Raw genomic sequence first — 14206 nt, forward strand, 5'->3', positions numbered from 1 at the left:
TTAGATTGAACTCTAATCCTGGAGTCATATCACTATCATCATGTTCCTTCTCCTCCTCCTCTTCCTCATCATCTGGGGCTCATCTGAGTGTATTTACATTCTTTTTGAACTAAGCCTCCTTACTCTTTTAACAGATGAGTATGGACTATTTTACATATTTGCAGAAATCCATTGGAGAAAAGTGGGGTGTCTTGTGAGTTTCGGAGACACCAATAAAAATTTTTTTTCCATAAACACCATCTGAATGACCTTTTGTGATGTCATGGGATCAAACAGGGAAAATGTATGGGTTTAACCTATATATTTCAGTGAACTGTGGAAGTTTTTTTTTTTTTTTACCCAGGATATTTTGGTTTCTCATCTGAGGGTAAGGAGAAGACTTCTATTGAACTTTAGGTCCCTAATCCCTGTGGGGAGAGCCCCAGGGGTTCCTCTGGGACTACAGCTTCTCTGAGAGGGGAAGTTTGTTTTTATTTCCTTTTTTCCTATTTGCTTGGTTTGGAGGCCCTAAGAAAGACTAAGACCGCAGTTGCCTCTGATAAATTTTGTAACAAATTGTTTATTGAATTTGCACCACTTTGTACGTAGGAGGAGATTGCAATCTCGAGGCCTACCTGGTATTCTAGGCCTGGGCTCTCCCTAAAGACTGTCCCTTTTAGTAATGTCAAAGAACTATGCCATTTGAGATTTGAGATCATTTGAGATTATTCAATGCAAGGCACTGGGTGGATGCATTTGAAAGGACAATCTTTGAGTTTGAACAGGACTTCCAAAACACTTTACATAATTGGGATACATGGACAAATGTGTCAGTTGCTCCCTAGCCCTTTGATTTTAGCAAACATTTAACCAGTGGAAAAGTTTAACAATTAAAAAACTTCTGTTGAACACAGGGAACTGGTGGTGGGTGGGAATGCTATATGCTCACCCTCTCAAGATTCCTCTAGCAGTTCTGTACGCAGGCATTTGTGGATGATGTTCAAACCTCAGGTAATCTGACCTCCAAAGACAGGATAATTTTTTGCTTGTTTAAATGACTAGCTCATAGCTCCAGGGAAAATTACTTAAAATCTTAGGTTTGGGGTCATTTCTACAATCCCCTCCAAAGTAGGCATTAGAAAGGTACTTAATGTATAATGTGGATCAGGATAGCCACATTATATTTCCATGTAAAAGAAATATTAAGCACAAAAGATATACAAAGACACATTAACAAAAACTAAAATAAGTAGCACTGGTAACATAACTATTATACTTTCCCATGGGATTGATGATTAAAATATCAACACATGATGCAATTTGAGGGACTGCTAAGTAGGAATTTTACATTTTACCTTGGCTCACTACTGTCCTAACAGTCTCACCAGGTCCATTTCTTCTGGCAAACCCAGTCGTGGGTCAGCTCCTTTCCTTGGTCCAGTCAGCGCCAAATAAGAAACTAAAGTTCTACAAGCAATCTCTCAAATTTACATTGTTGGACATTTCATCTTGGGATCATCTGTTCCAGGGGTGTGCTGGTAATGTTTAACAACCATTTTTCTGGGGAAAAATGGTAAACATGCCCAAAAGACGATTTTAACAGTAATCTACAATATGAACATTTCCCCCCATCAATTTCTCAAATCTAGACAAACAAGAAAATATCAAGTCAAACGTGGTTTGTAGCATTGCCAATTTCAGAGGTGTAAATGCTCACATTGAAAACTTAATAATACTTACAGCTGGCTCCAGCACACCCCAGGCAATTCTATCACCTAAAAATATACCAAAGAAAGAAAATATAAAGAGGCAGCTAAGGAGCCCAAAGCCCAGACTCAGTCTTTCCTAAACTCACACAAGTCTTTAAGCTGTCGTGTACTTGCAATTCAATATTTCTCCCCAGGGTAGGGTGAAAATCACCAGATTTCTTCCCCTACCCCTCCAAGCATAGGCTTGAATATTTTTGACAAGATCTATAATCAGGAAGAGAAGAAGTAGAAAAAGATAAGTAATTTGCTTTGAAAGATCTCTCTTTGAGTCATCTATTCTTCCTGTTTAGTGACCAATAAAGGTTTTGCTTCATCATCTCAAAGTGAGAGCACTGTGGTGATAAGCTCTGTAGAGGCGCAGGCTCAGCACGCCATGGTGAGGGTGGAGTAAATCAATTTAACCCCCACTGTATGTGGGTATGCATTTGCATAATGTATAATGTGTATCAAATTGTATGTAAAATATATAAGTATATATATACACACATATATACTATTCTGAAGTCACATATTTAAAGCTGCATGAAACCTTAGATATCTAGTATATTTTACCTACCTACATTTTATACCTGAGAAAATTGAGTTCCAGAGAGTTTAAGTGACATGTGTAGTAAACAGATTCAGGTTTTAAAGCAAAATCCTCTGACTTCAAATGAAGTAATATTTCTACAGCATCATGCTGCTTCTCTCTATATAAAGATTCTCTCTGAATTTTTAACAGAATTAGGTCTACAATTGTGAGAATATTGTTGAGAATTTACATATACAAGTCAGGAAGTCAATTATCAGTTGCTATAGGAACCAAAACATAAACTTTTCTAGATTATTTGGATAGCATTTTGTAAAATCACTCATTGTAATTACATTTACAATGTAGAAAAATAATCACTACTTTGTGAAAGTAATTGGACTTCTGGTTCTAGTGCTTATAAATATTAGAATATTACAATGAATATGTATATCTTAGCATGTGACAACAAATTCTTCAGTAGAAACACAGGAAGTCAAGTATATGTTAGTAGGATCATAGCTCTAAGACTGAAAAATTACCTTAGGGATATATAAAAGAATCTTACAAATGAGGAAATTAAGGTTCAGAGAGTTTAAGGGTATAAAACTGTGACATTTTCAGCCTTGAGGAATCCAGAAATCCCAGTGTCTGAGTTATTCAGTGAAGGTTTCAGGATCTCTTAGGTTACCTTGGATCCATTACAGAGTAATCTGAAATCAGAAGATAAAATAAGAGAAGGAAGAGAATCAGAAAGGGGAGGCAGTATAGCCTAGTGAAGGGAGACTCACTATTGGATCTTAGGCAAGTTATTTAGCTTCTCAGTACAATTAGACAATTCTCTAAGACTTTAAGTTGTAGAGAAGGTTCTGACCTACATTGGTAAAGGGAGTTTCCCCAGAGCTCACACCAATGAAATTCTAAGTCTAGTCTCTAAATGTGTGTGTATGTGCGTATGTGTGTGTAGAATACATACATATATACACAAATATATATATATACAATTGCTGTACATATATAATATAGATACTTATTTGCTATGAAATAATTCATGTTAATATGCTTAAAACATTCATGTATCTATCTGCCCAACAAATATTTATTAATACTTATTTCAGTGCTCTGAGGTAAAAATAATTGTATAATGTTCAGATAATGTTCTAACTCTAAGGAATTTAAAACTTAGTTGGAGAGATAAGACTAATACACAAGAAATATTTAATCTTACTAATAACTAGAATTTATATAGTGTTTTAAGTTTGCAAGGCACTTTAGAAACATTATCTTATCCTCACAACAATTCTGGGAGGTAAATGTTATTATTATCCACATTTTACAGATGAGGAACTGAGGCAAACAGATGCTAAGTGACTTACCCAGGGTCACATAGTTGGTAAATGTCTGAGGTTGAGTATGAACTCAGGTCTTCCTGACTCCAGGTCCAGTGCTCTAGCCACTTCACCACATGGCTGCCTTAACATACAAAACCGAATAGTAGAGAGCATGGGGATTCATAGAAGGAAAAGATCAACGTGGTCACTTAAGGAAGGTTTCATAGAAGAGGGAACTGTTCAGAAGAGAGGATACAGCATGGAGAAAAGCAAAGAGTAAGGATGTACAAGGGACAAGAAGGAGACCAACCTGCTTGGAGCAAAGAATTCACACTGGAGTGTAGTAGGAGAGAAGTTCGGAGAGCTAGACTTAGGGGAGACTTTATGGAGGGTTTTGAATGTCACTGTTTTATTGAGCAAACAAAAATAAAGTCAATAAGAGATTTTCCACTTGAGACTGACATTATAAAAGTAGCATCAAAGGCATAGCTCATTCCCCACACCTCTTCTTAGCAAAGTTTTAGCTAGGTATATAGACCACATCATTTAAAAATATTTTCATTGACATTTTCTAGTTTTTTTATTATGGGCATTTTATTATCTCTGGGTGTTTTTTTTTACATCACCACAGTACTCTCTTCCCCCGCCCCTTCCCCAAGAACATCCCAGATGACAAAGAATATTTTTTTAAGAGAGAAAAAAAAGAGCACAATTGATTGACACATTGAAAAAGCACAAAAATGCAGTGGATAACACCTGTGGACCTCCTACCCCCATGAAGGAGTAGGTTGGGGGTGCCTTCTCTAGAGTACCATTTGATCTTTATAATTTTGTCACATTTATTTTTGATATTTTGGTGAGTCATTCTTTCCATTTACATTATTGTAACTACTGTCTATCTTGGATTTCATTGAAAAGTTTCTCTATTCTTCCAGGGCTTGATGTCATGATGTAAATGGCAAATAGAATCTTTTGGAGAGCTTCACCCTATGTAGGGAATTCTCTTCCATTGAGGCATTGTACAGGACATCTTCCATGAAGTGCTTTATGCCTTTGACAAAGGCATCTTCTGATTTTGTGCATCACTTCATTCATCAGATGATCAAAGAATAAAGTTATCCCTGTAATTGTCTCTATCAAGGAATATTACATGATGATAATGAAGACATGAAAGACGGAATAGAAATTTTAGGACTATATTCTATTTTAGTCTTTTTTGGGGGTAATCAACATACAATAAATTCTATAGTCTTTATCCCTGTTGGTTAATTGCATGATAAAAGGTAAGATAGGTTATAGAAAATCATTATAATTTCATAAAGGACAACCTTCACATACATACACATACAAACACACACATTTTTTAATAAGAGTTTTCAGGCTGACTTCATTGTATGCCTGTGGAACCTGAAGAGTATGCTAGCACCATGCCAGGAAATTGCATCTCTTCCATTTGAATGGTCTTAGAAAGACCACCTGAAGATCACCTGGCAAGATAAGGCATTACAAACTGAGGTCCTTTCTCAAGCTCAACAGCCAAGCATTGAAACTCTACTTCAGTAGAGTTCAGTAGGCTGGCCATGTTGTTCAAATGCCAAATGTATGTTTGCCTAAAAAAACCCAAAAAACTAAACCTATTTTATGGTGAAAGAAAATCATCTGCTGCTGAGTGAAGTAAGTAGAACCAGGAGAACAATGTATACAGTAACAGCAACATTGTGCGATAACCATCTTAGATAGACTTAATTCTTCTCAGCAGGCAATGATCTAAGACAATTGCAAAAGACTCATGATGGATAAATGCTATCCATATTCAGAGAAAGAACTATGGAGTCTGAATGCAGACTGAAGCATACTATTCTCTCTCTCTGTCTGTCTGTCCGTCTGTCTGTCTCTCGGTTTGTCCCTTATGTTTTGATTCTTCTAAAGTGGAAATGTATAATATGATTGTACATATATAGCCTATATCAGATTTCAAGCTGTCTTGGGGAGAGGGGAGAAGGAAAATTTGGAACTCACAATCTTATAAAAGTGAATGTTGAACACTAAATAAATAAATAAATGAAAACCCTTAAAGTGACAAAAAAAAAAATCACCTGCAAAGGCTTCTTTTTATAGTTTCATAAAGGATATCTTTCACATACAACCTTTTTTGTAATGAGTTTTTTAGAGATGAAGGAATAGGTATATGCTTCAGTAATTGCTGATGTCTTCTCAGTTACATTCTGGAGGGTTAATAGTACCTCTGATTTTTTATTATAATCCAAGAAAGATGCTTTATGGGACAACTCTGAGAAGACAAGTCTCTTAGTAATGAGTATTTCTATGCGTTGCAATGGTTGTTTCCATGAAGGCTGATACTACACTTAATGGCATTCAGTAGGAGAATGCATTTGACATTTCACCCCTTACCCTTTGAAGTACTGAAGAGTGTCAGGATATTGGTGAATGGTACAGATCAGTTTCATTCTATGTAACCTCATCATTTTTACTGTTAGGTTTGTATGTGGTTATCAGGAGTTGATGATTACTGCACTGAGAGCTGCAGAAGATGGAGTCAGTCTCCTACAGAATAACACATGATCAGTACCTTCAACAAAGATACAGTACCTTACATAAGAGATGTGCAAAATGCCATGTGAGATTCAAGGGGCTGGGATATCATTATCAATTTGGTAAGGTGTGCAACTGGAAGGGAAATCAGAAAAAGCTTTTAGGAAGAAGTGGGTGAGATTTTCAACAAGAAGAAATGCAAGGAGGAGAAGTGAGGGAATGACAGCCATAGGGTCAGTGATTACAGTGACACAACATGAATCACAAATATGTTCTCCAGTCCAGCTGAAGATTTGGACACACTCAAAGTATAATACTGGAAAGGTAGCAGTATACAAATGGATGGTAATGTGATTTTTGTTTTGATGAACACTATGAAGTAGCCTTAGCAAAACCTGTGATTGATTACTATATTAAGATAAGCCATTTAACTAGTGAATAAGCTTTCTAGTATATTTTCCCTATGAGCCTAAAACTGGAAAGTTCTCCTGGTAGTGAAATAGAATAACAACTAGCTAGCCCACACAGGTGATATTCAAAATCAACATTATTAGTTGTGCCCTACAAAGAACTAGCTCTACTGATCAGCAGAGTCACCTGTATATCACAGATATCCTATTTTGTAGTTAAGTTTATAAGTAAACTTTGGAAACTTCCTAGTTGTGTGACCTTGGGCAAGTCACTTAGTCTCAATTTGCCAGTGGAGAAGGAAATGGCAAGCCACTACACTCTCTTTGCCAAGAAAACTTCATGACAGAGGTCTACTGGGTCATAGAGTCCAACAAAACTGGAATGACTGAATGACAAAAATAAAACAAAAAACTTTGGAAAAAAGGAAAGGACATCAAGACTCTGAAGTTTGGGAGTTACAAGTTGCTTTGGATACATGTTTTTCCCTGCATGTATAACTCACAATCATGTGTGCTCTAAATTCATGTCACTTTTCTCTCCACCCACTGTACGGATTCTGTATGTATCTGTAGGAGGTTGATTTTGTTGGTAGGAGTGATTTGTCATTTGACCACCTTTGCTGAAGAATGTTTACATCAGGTGGGAAACCTGAGGTCTTTAGGCCACATGTGGCGCTCTAGGTCCTCAAGTGCAGTCCTTTGACTGAAATCAAACTTTATAGAATTTGTTCACATTAGTTCATAGAATCTGTTCTGGAGTTAACACCTATACAGTTCCTGGTACAAGTAAACGATAAATTTTTTGCATTTTGCTTAAAATAAAAGGAATGCTACATTTGGAAGCACAGTAGGTGATACTAGGAAAGATCCCTGGCTCTAGGGTGAGAGGATCTGGGTTTAAATTCCACTTCTGGTATTTATCTGTGTGACCTTGGACATGTCACAACCTCCCTAGGTCTCAGTTTTCTTCTTTTTAAATCGAAAGGATTGCATTAGATGGTCTTTGAGGTTCCATTCACAGGTTTGACATATGATCCTATGACCTAGGCTTGAACAGTCATATTACCAGAACAATATTGGGTAAGTTATAATCTCTCTGGACAAAATGTGGTGGATTGGAGTCTTACAAAGGTCTTTTTTAGCTCTATATCTTCTTTGTCAAACATTTAAAGCATACTGATGATCATAAGGCTACTTATGAAAAATAAGATAAATAAATTGATAGGATATAGCGTTGGTTGGGAAGGCAAAATTTCTTGTCTAGGTTATTAATCAAGTCTAGGTTATTACTCACACCTTTACAACTGCTAGCTTGTTTGTTTTACCCAAGTTCTCTTTATTGTAGCAAACTCTTCCGGATTTAAACACTAAACATCTAAAATGGTTTTATTTGTGAGTTTCTTGTCATCACACCTTCTGGGCTCTCGTGGTACAGAAAATCCAAGGAGGTGGATGAGCATCCTCAGCTCTTAAACACTAGGGGAAAAATGTGTTCACTAGGGTCATCTTGCCCTGCCACCACTCTGCTCTCCCCCCCACTTCCTTCCCAAAGCCCTCGCTTGTTGACCCTTCAAAGCTCGGAGAACAGCCGTTCTCCTCTCGTATCCCGTTTCCAGTTCCTCCTTTGGCAGCCGCGCAGCAGACGAAGGCCGGGCGAATTTGGAGTGCCCCAGCCAAAGCTTGGCTAGGTTAGAGAACACCCAGCGCTCGGCACGGAAGTTTGCAGGGCTCTTGCCAGTCGGATGACGGCCTTCCCTCCCTCCTCCACTTCCTCCTTCTCCCCGACATCTCAACCGCCCCCGAGCCATCAGCTCCTCCTCCTCTCCCTTCTCCGCCTCCTCTTCCCAGTCGAGGTTGCACTAAGGCCGGGATGTCCCTCTGTTCCCAGGTCAGTGCCCCGCCAGCAGCAGAGAGTTAAGCACCCGGCTCAGCTCTGGAAGGCCGAGGGAGACCGGATTAAGGGGGAGGGATTGTGGGAGGGAAAGAGGACGGGCGTGGAGAGCCGGCCAGAGCTCCAGCCCACGCAGCGATCCCAAGAGAAAATCGTCCCCAGCCGGGAGAGTCTCCCTCCCTAGCGGACGCCACAGCCGGCTCTGCTCTCCTCCCTCCCTTCCGTGGCTGGGCCGGTCAGAAACTTCGTCTCCGCTAACTTGCAGCAAGGGGCGCCGGTGGGCGCGGAGCAGCCGCGGCCGAGGAGGGGGTGGCTGGGGGCGCTAAGACAGGCGCCGAGCCGCGCACTTCAGAGATGGCCCCTTGGCTGGGGAGGAGGCGGCGGCGGCGGCTGCCGCTACTGCTTCTCCACCTCCGGCGCCGCTGCCTCCACCTCCTTCTCCTCGGCCTCCTGCTGCTACTGCTGCCGCCCCTGCCACCTCTCTGCGGCGCCTTCAACCTGGATGTGGATAGTCCTGCCGAGTATTCTGGCCCGGAGGGAAGTTACTTCGGCTTTGCGGTGGATTTCTTCTCCCCAGACCCTTCCTCGTAAGTGGCCGCAACTTAGCTGGGAGTCTTCCTTCCTTTTTTCCCCCCTTCTTTCTGCGCACTCTGCCTTGGCTTCTGAGCAGGTCTACGAATCCTGTCCCGACTCTTAGGGGTTGACGAGACCGTCTCCCACAAAGGGGGATGGGAGGTGAGTGTAGGTTAGATCTCCTGGCCCCAGCTTTTACACTGGAAAAAAAGTGAAAGTCCAACAAAGACTTTCTAGTTGGGCTCACCCTCTGCGCCCCTTCTTCCAGTTGGAGGGACTGGAATTACTTTCACACTCAATCCCCTTTTTCACTTCACCAGCCATCCCTCTCCTTTTTACTGTGTTCTCAGACCTGGGGTTCCGTGCTCTTTTCCCCTTCCCGTTTTTGCTTGCTAGGGTTCTTTTCTGGATTCTCTTTCTCTTTTCCATCCCTCTCCCACACTGTCAGGCGTCTCACAATGGCTACATTGTTACACTAAGTACGCGGTGCCTTATCTCTAGAACTCGCAGGGTTTTGCAGATTTGAGCTTGGGCAGATGTATTGAATACACAATTTGGAGTCATTGTTTTGAAAGAATGTGGCTACTTGTTGAACTTTCTCTCTCTGGGAATTTCCTGAATCTTCCGGGATTCGAGAATTTAATTTTGTTTCAGCTGTTCTAAATTCATCGTGACGAGATTTTAGGCGTTGTAACTGATATTATCAGTAGTTAATAAAAAAAAAAAAAACAACTTTCTTTTACAAATGCTTATTGATTGGTAGGAAAACCCTGCTCTGGATATTCGTCTGGAAGTACTGATTTTATAAGGACATACATTTTTTCATCCTTTAAATCTTTAAATCCAGTTTATAAACGGATAACTGTGTTTAGGATTCTTTCTGAAACTTTGTTAATTACATCAGACATTTTTATGTCCATTCGTTGTTTTCTCTCCTGAGAGTACTGCTTATGTTATTCCAGTAGGAATATTCATATTGAATTTTAATTTGCAAGAGATAATTTTAAATAGGTTTGAGGAAAGGCCTATTTTATTATTATAATATATTTGTAGCCGATTTGATGATGTTATGCATATTTTACCATAGCCTAATAATTAAGGTTCTTTTTCCCGTTGCCTATCATATTATTCAAAATAAAACAAAACACCTACTTTCCCTAAGTGCCACACTGGAGTCATTCCACTGAATGTAATTTATTTAATAAGAAATCTGTTCAGTAGACATTATAAAAACCTAGGTTTTTAAAAAGAAACAGAAAAAAAGAGTCTTGTCCTCTCTTCTGCTTTAGTTTCTTGTTTTATACCAGTTTTAATTAAATCTTTTTTGAGTTTGGAATACAGGTTACCTTTGCTAAATGACACAAATAACTTGGGCTAAATTGTGAAGCATGTTTGTATTCTTTGTTTCTACTTTCTCTTTTGATTCAATATTAGTCATCTTTATCTCTTATTTTTGTATCAAAAGATTTTCATATTTATCTCAATGGTGTAGTGTTTTATTGTTGCCAAGAGATTCCTCTTAGATTCACTTTGTATAGAAATTCCAAAAATTTAGAAAGTACGTAGTTATCTACTACTACTACACTGGAAACACTCTTTAAGTTAGAATTTAAATTCTCCAAAGGAATGGAGTATTTTGTAAATATTATTCTCTTGATTTTCTGGCAGGTCCTGCAAGGTAGGTGAAAAGATAGGAGAGGTTGATAAAACTTTGTGAGCTTTTGAAAACTTTTATTCCCATTTGAAATCTGGTAATGTTGAGCTGTTGACAACAATGACAATGTCCAGATATTTTAGCTGATATTTTAGCTGTTTGTTGAAATATTCTGCTTGCCACATGGATTCAAGGATCTTTAAACCTCCTTTCCAACTTTAAAGTTATGATCAGATGATTCTACTAAAGATGTCTTCAAGGGTGGAGTGAACTTGAATTTGATATATTTTTTGCTGATTGACTTACCTCTAAAATTGGCATGTTGTGAAGATCAAATGAGAAAGAATATAAGAATGCCTTGGGCCACTTTATAAACATCGTTGTACACACACCACACCTCCTAAGTCTTAAGAGAGAAAAAAATTACTATAAAATAATATACTCCTACAAATTATAATAAAAATTATTTCTTAATTTACTATTCAGCAGTGAAGTTTTAAAAAATACTTTTTCATTGAGTTAGCAGAGGGATGCTGCAGAATATTGTTACTGCTTTTACAAATTTACCGAATAAATGAACTAAATCTTGGGTAGTCTTAAAACTATTAACATGAAATAAAAACACATCTACCACCGGTGGGAATGGAGGAATAGAGATCCCATGTATTCCTAAAGTTTTTTTATCTCCAGAAAGAAAACAGACTGGATTAGTTAGGAAACTAAAAGGAACTATAATTCTGACCCCAATGCTTTATACTAAATTTTAATCCAAGCTCTACTGTTGTCTATTTGTAATACCCAACAAGTCACAGAATTATTCTCTGCTAGACTTTTGCGTTTGGTCATGATACTCGTGATGATATTTTGAAAGATATAGTCATAGAAATTGAAAATATAAGTACTAATGTAAAAACTTTTGAGAGAGCATAAAGGAGAAGGAAATTTTAAAACCTCATAGAGCTCTAGGAATAGATTCTGATATACAAATAAAGTTAATAAAAACAGTGATATAATTGAAAAAAATTATTGATGGAAGGAATTTTAAATTAAGTTGGTTTATATTTCATTTTCTTTAAAATTTGTGACTTTTAATATTAGATTGGTAAACAGTGTCAAACTTGTCCAATGTCAAAAGAGATGTGGCCATATGCTTGGTGCTAAGATATGTAAGAGCAAATAATTCTGCAATTTACCAAGTATATTCTTTGTGGGGATGACTATGTGATAGCAAGAGTTAGAAATTAAAAGTATTTTTTTCCTATTCAAACCTTCCACTTAGTGCTGCAATAAAACTAATAAAACAGTTGATAGAATTATAAAATCATACTTTTAGAGCTGAAAAGAAAAAAAAGAATATCTATATCATTCTATCTCTCTCTCTATATGTGTGTGTATTTAACCCTCAATTCTTAGTGCAGAATTTTGTACCTGGACAATGCTCAATTAATAGTTAATTTATTATTAATTTATTATTCCATTATACAGTACCCTAGAGCAGTTTTTTCTGTCTTCAGATTTTCTTGAATTTCTTTCCAAATATAGCATAAATAATCTGTAATAAGGCTATAGACAAGCAATCTTGGGTACTTGATCACCTTGAAGAATTTGGAGAGTAAACTGGAGAAAAGTTCTCTTTGGGGCAATGGGAAGAACTTTTTGATACCTTCTAGAGCCCAAAGAGAAGAATTACACTCTATGTTCTTATGGGTTAGTGTCAAATAAGGGAAAAGAAGGACTATGTAAGGCTTAATTCAGTTTGTGCCATGTAATTTCAGTAGTCAAACAGAGGAGTATATAGTAAAAGTCAAATGTTCTTTATATTTATAAGTGGAAGAGTCTGTAGGGATCATTTAGTATAACTTCTTAATTTCACAGATTATGAAACTATGGTTGAAACATCATGTTTATTGTACAGGATCACAGGTAGTCAGTAGCAGAGTTGGGGTTCAGACTTGGGTTCTCTGATTCCATATGCAGTATTCTCACCATATTATGTTTCTATTAAGCAATGCTTGTTTGAGGTAGCTCTTTGGATAGAGGGCTGAGTCTGTAGTCAGGAAGACCTGAGTTCAAATGTGGCCTCAGATACTTAGTAGCTGTTTGACCCTGGGCATGTCACTTAACTTCAGATTATCTAATCCAATGGAGAAGGAAATGGCAAACCACTATGTTATCTTTGCCAAGAAAATCTCATACTGGGTCATCAAGAGTCCGACAAGACTGAGCAACAACTAGTTGTTTACTTCATAGAGAGACTTTGGAGAGAGTAAAACTTGAAATCTTGACTCAGACATACATTAGCTGTGTGACCATGAGCCAGGCACTGAATCTCACAGTGCCCTAGTCAACTGTAAAGACTGAAATTAGTGAGGAGTTGCCATCTGCATTAGGAGGAAATTTCCAACAATATTAATTCATGAAATTAGGCTTTGTGATATATCATGGTGTAGCAGGTGTATATTTTATTCACTAAGCTGTGATAAAAAGAGGACAGATGACCTTTATCTAAAGCTAAGTCAGTAATATCTAACTATTTGATCAAGGGGTAACATTTCCTCTGAGATAAACTGCAACCCCCATAGCCTTTAGGAAATTTTTATACGTTGCTTTTGTTAAAAAAGAAAAATCTGTCACCTGTTGGCAAACTTTCTGGTGAAGGAGCTCTCACTATTAGCTAGGCAAATTCTTGGACAGTACATATTGTCTGGAACTTTGTCTCTCTTGATTAGTAGGACCTACTAAAGCTTCTCTTCTGCTGGGAATAGTGTTAAAGACTCCAGGGTCATTTTCATACCCTGTAAGAATTGGAGTGAGATTAAAATGACAAGAAATTGGTTGACAACATTTATTTTGTAAATTTTTGATTTGAAGCTGTAAAAACAAGTCCTTGTTGATGATTATTGACCCATAGTGCAGTTCCATCTATAATCAGATTATAAGGTGGGACAGGTATCATGGCTTCACATTTTTGTATGATCCTAAATTATAGGTTTAAAAATAAAGTTTGCTGGAACCACTCTGAGAATATAGGAAATTGTGAGTTATTTCTCTGCATAAAGCTTGTGTGTATGTTATATAGTTTGTAGGTTAGAGATCCTAACAATGCATCACAACTAGAGCGAGAGGTAATAAAATGCTAAGCAAAATAAAAATGCTGGCACAGCCCAACTGCATTGGAATGTTTTCACACTCATTAAAGAGATGACTAGGGAAAGCAACCTGGAATCTTTCATATTATATTACAGTGTGTTATATTTTTGACAGAAGACATCATGGTTGATGGTAAAGAAAACAGTATCAGACTTTACTGCTGGAGGCAAAACTTAGAGACGATTGAAGGTATAATTCCTTTGTTTTATAGGGAGAGTGTCAGAGATATAAAATGTTTTTTTTTTTAATTTTAAAAAGTGATGCTTTAAATCCTCTCCCTCTTGCAGCAAAGGAGACTAAACAAAAACCATTAGCCTCATGTGAAAATGTGTGCCTTGTTCCCCACCTATTGTCTACCTCTGTTGAGAAGCAGAAGGCATTTTTCACC

General features: G+C 37.7%; 1 protein-coding gene across 4 annotated transcripts in view; it reads left to right on the forward strand.

Moving 5' to 3' along the window:
• The first annotated feature begins 8241 nt into the window (after positions 1-8241).
• ITGAV (integrin subunit alpha V) overlaps positions 8242-14206 on the forward strand; it is a 115523-nt gene continuing 109558 nt past the window's right edge. For 3 of the 4 annotated variants that reach the window (XM_072612595.1, XM_072612596.1, XM_072612594.1), the window contains exon 1: positions 8401-9028. In XM_072612595.1, coding sequence (XP_072468696.1) covers positions 8796-9028 — 233 coding nt within the window. In that variant the 5' untranslated portion in view covers positions 8401-8795. Of the gene's footprint in view, positions 9029-14206 lie in introns of all 4 variants that reach the window. The other variant, XM_072612597.1, reaches the window with a different exon arrangement.

Source organism: Notamacropus eugenii, chromosome 5, assembly GCF_028372415.1.
Source record: "Notamacropus eugenii isolate mMacEug1 chromosome 5, mMacEug1.pri_v2, whole genome shotgun sequence".
NCBI classification, from domain to species: domain Eukaryota; kingdom Metazoa; phylum Chordata; class Mammalia; order Diprotodontia; family Macropodidae; genus Notamacropus; species Notamacropus eugenii.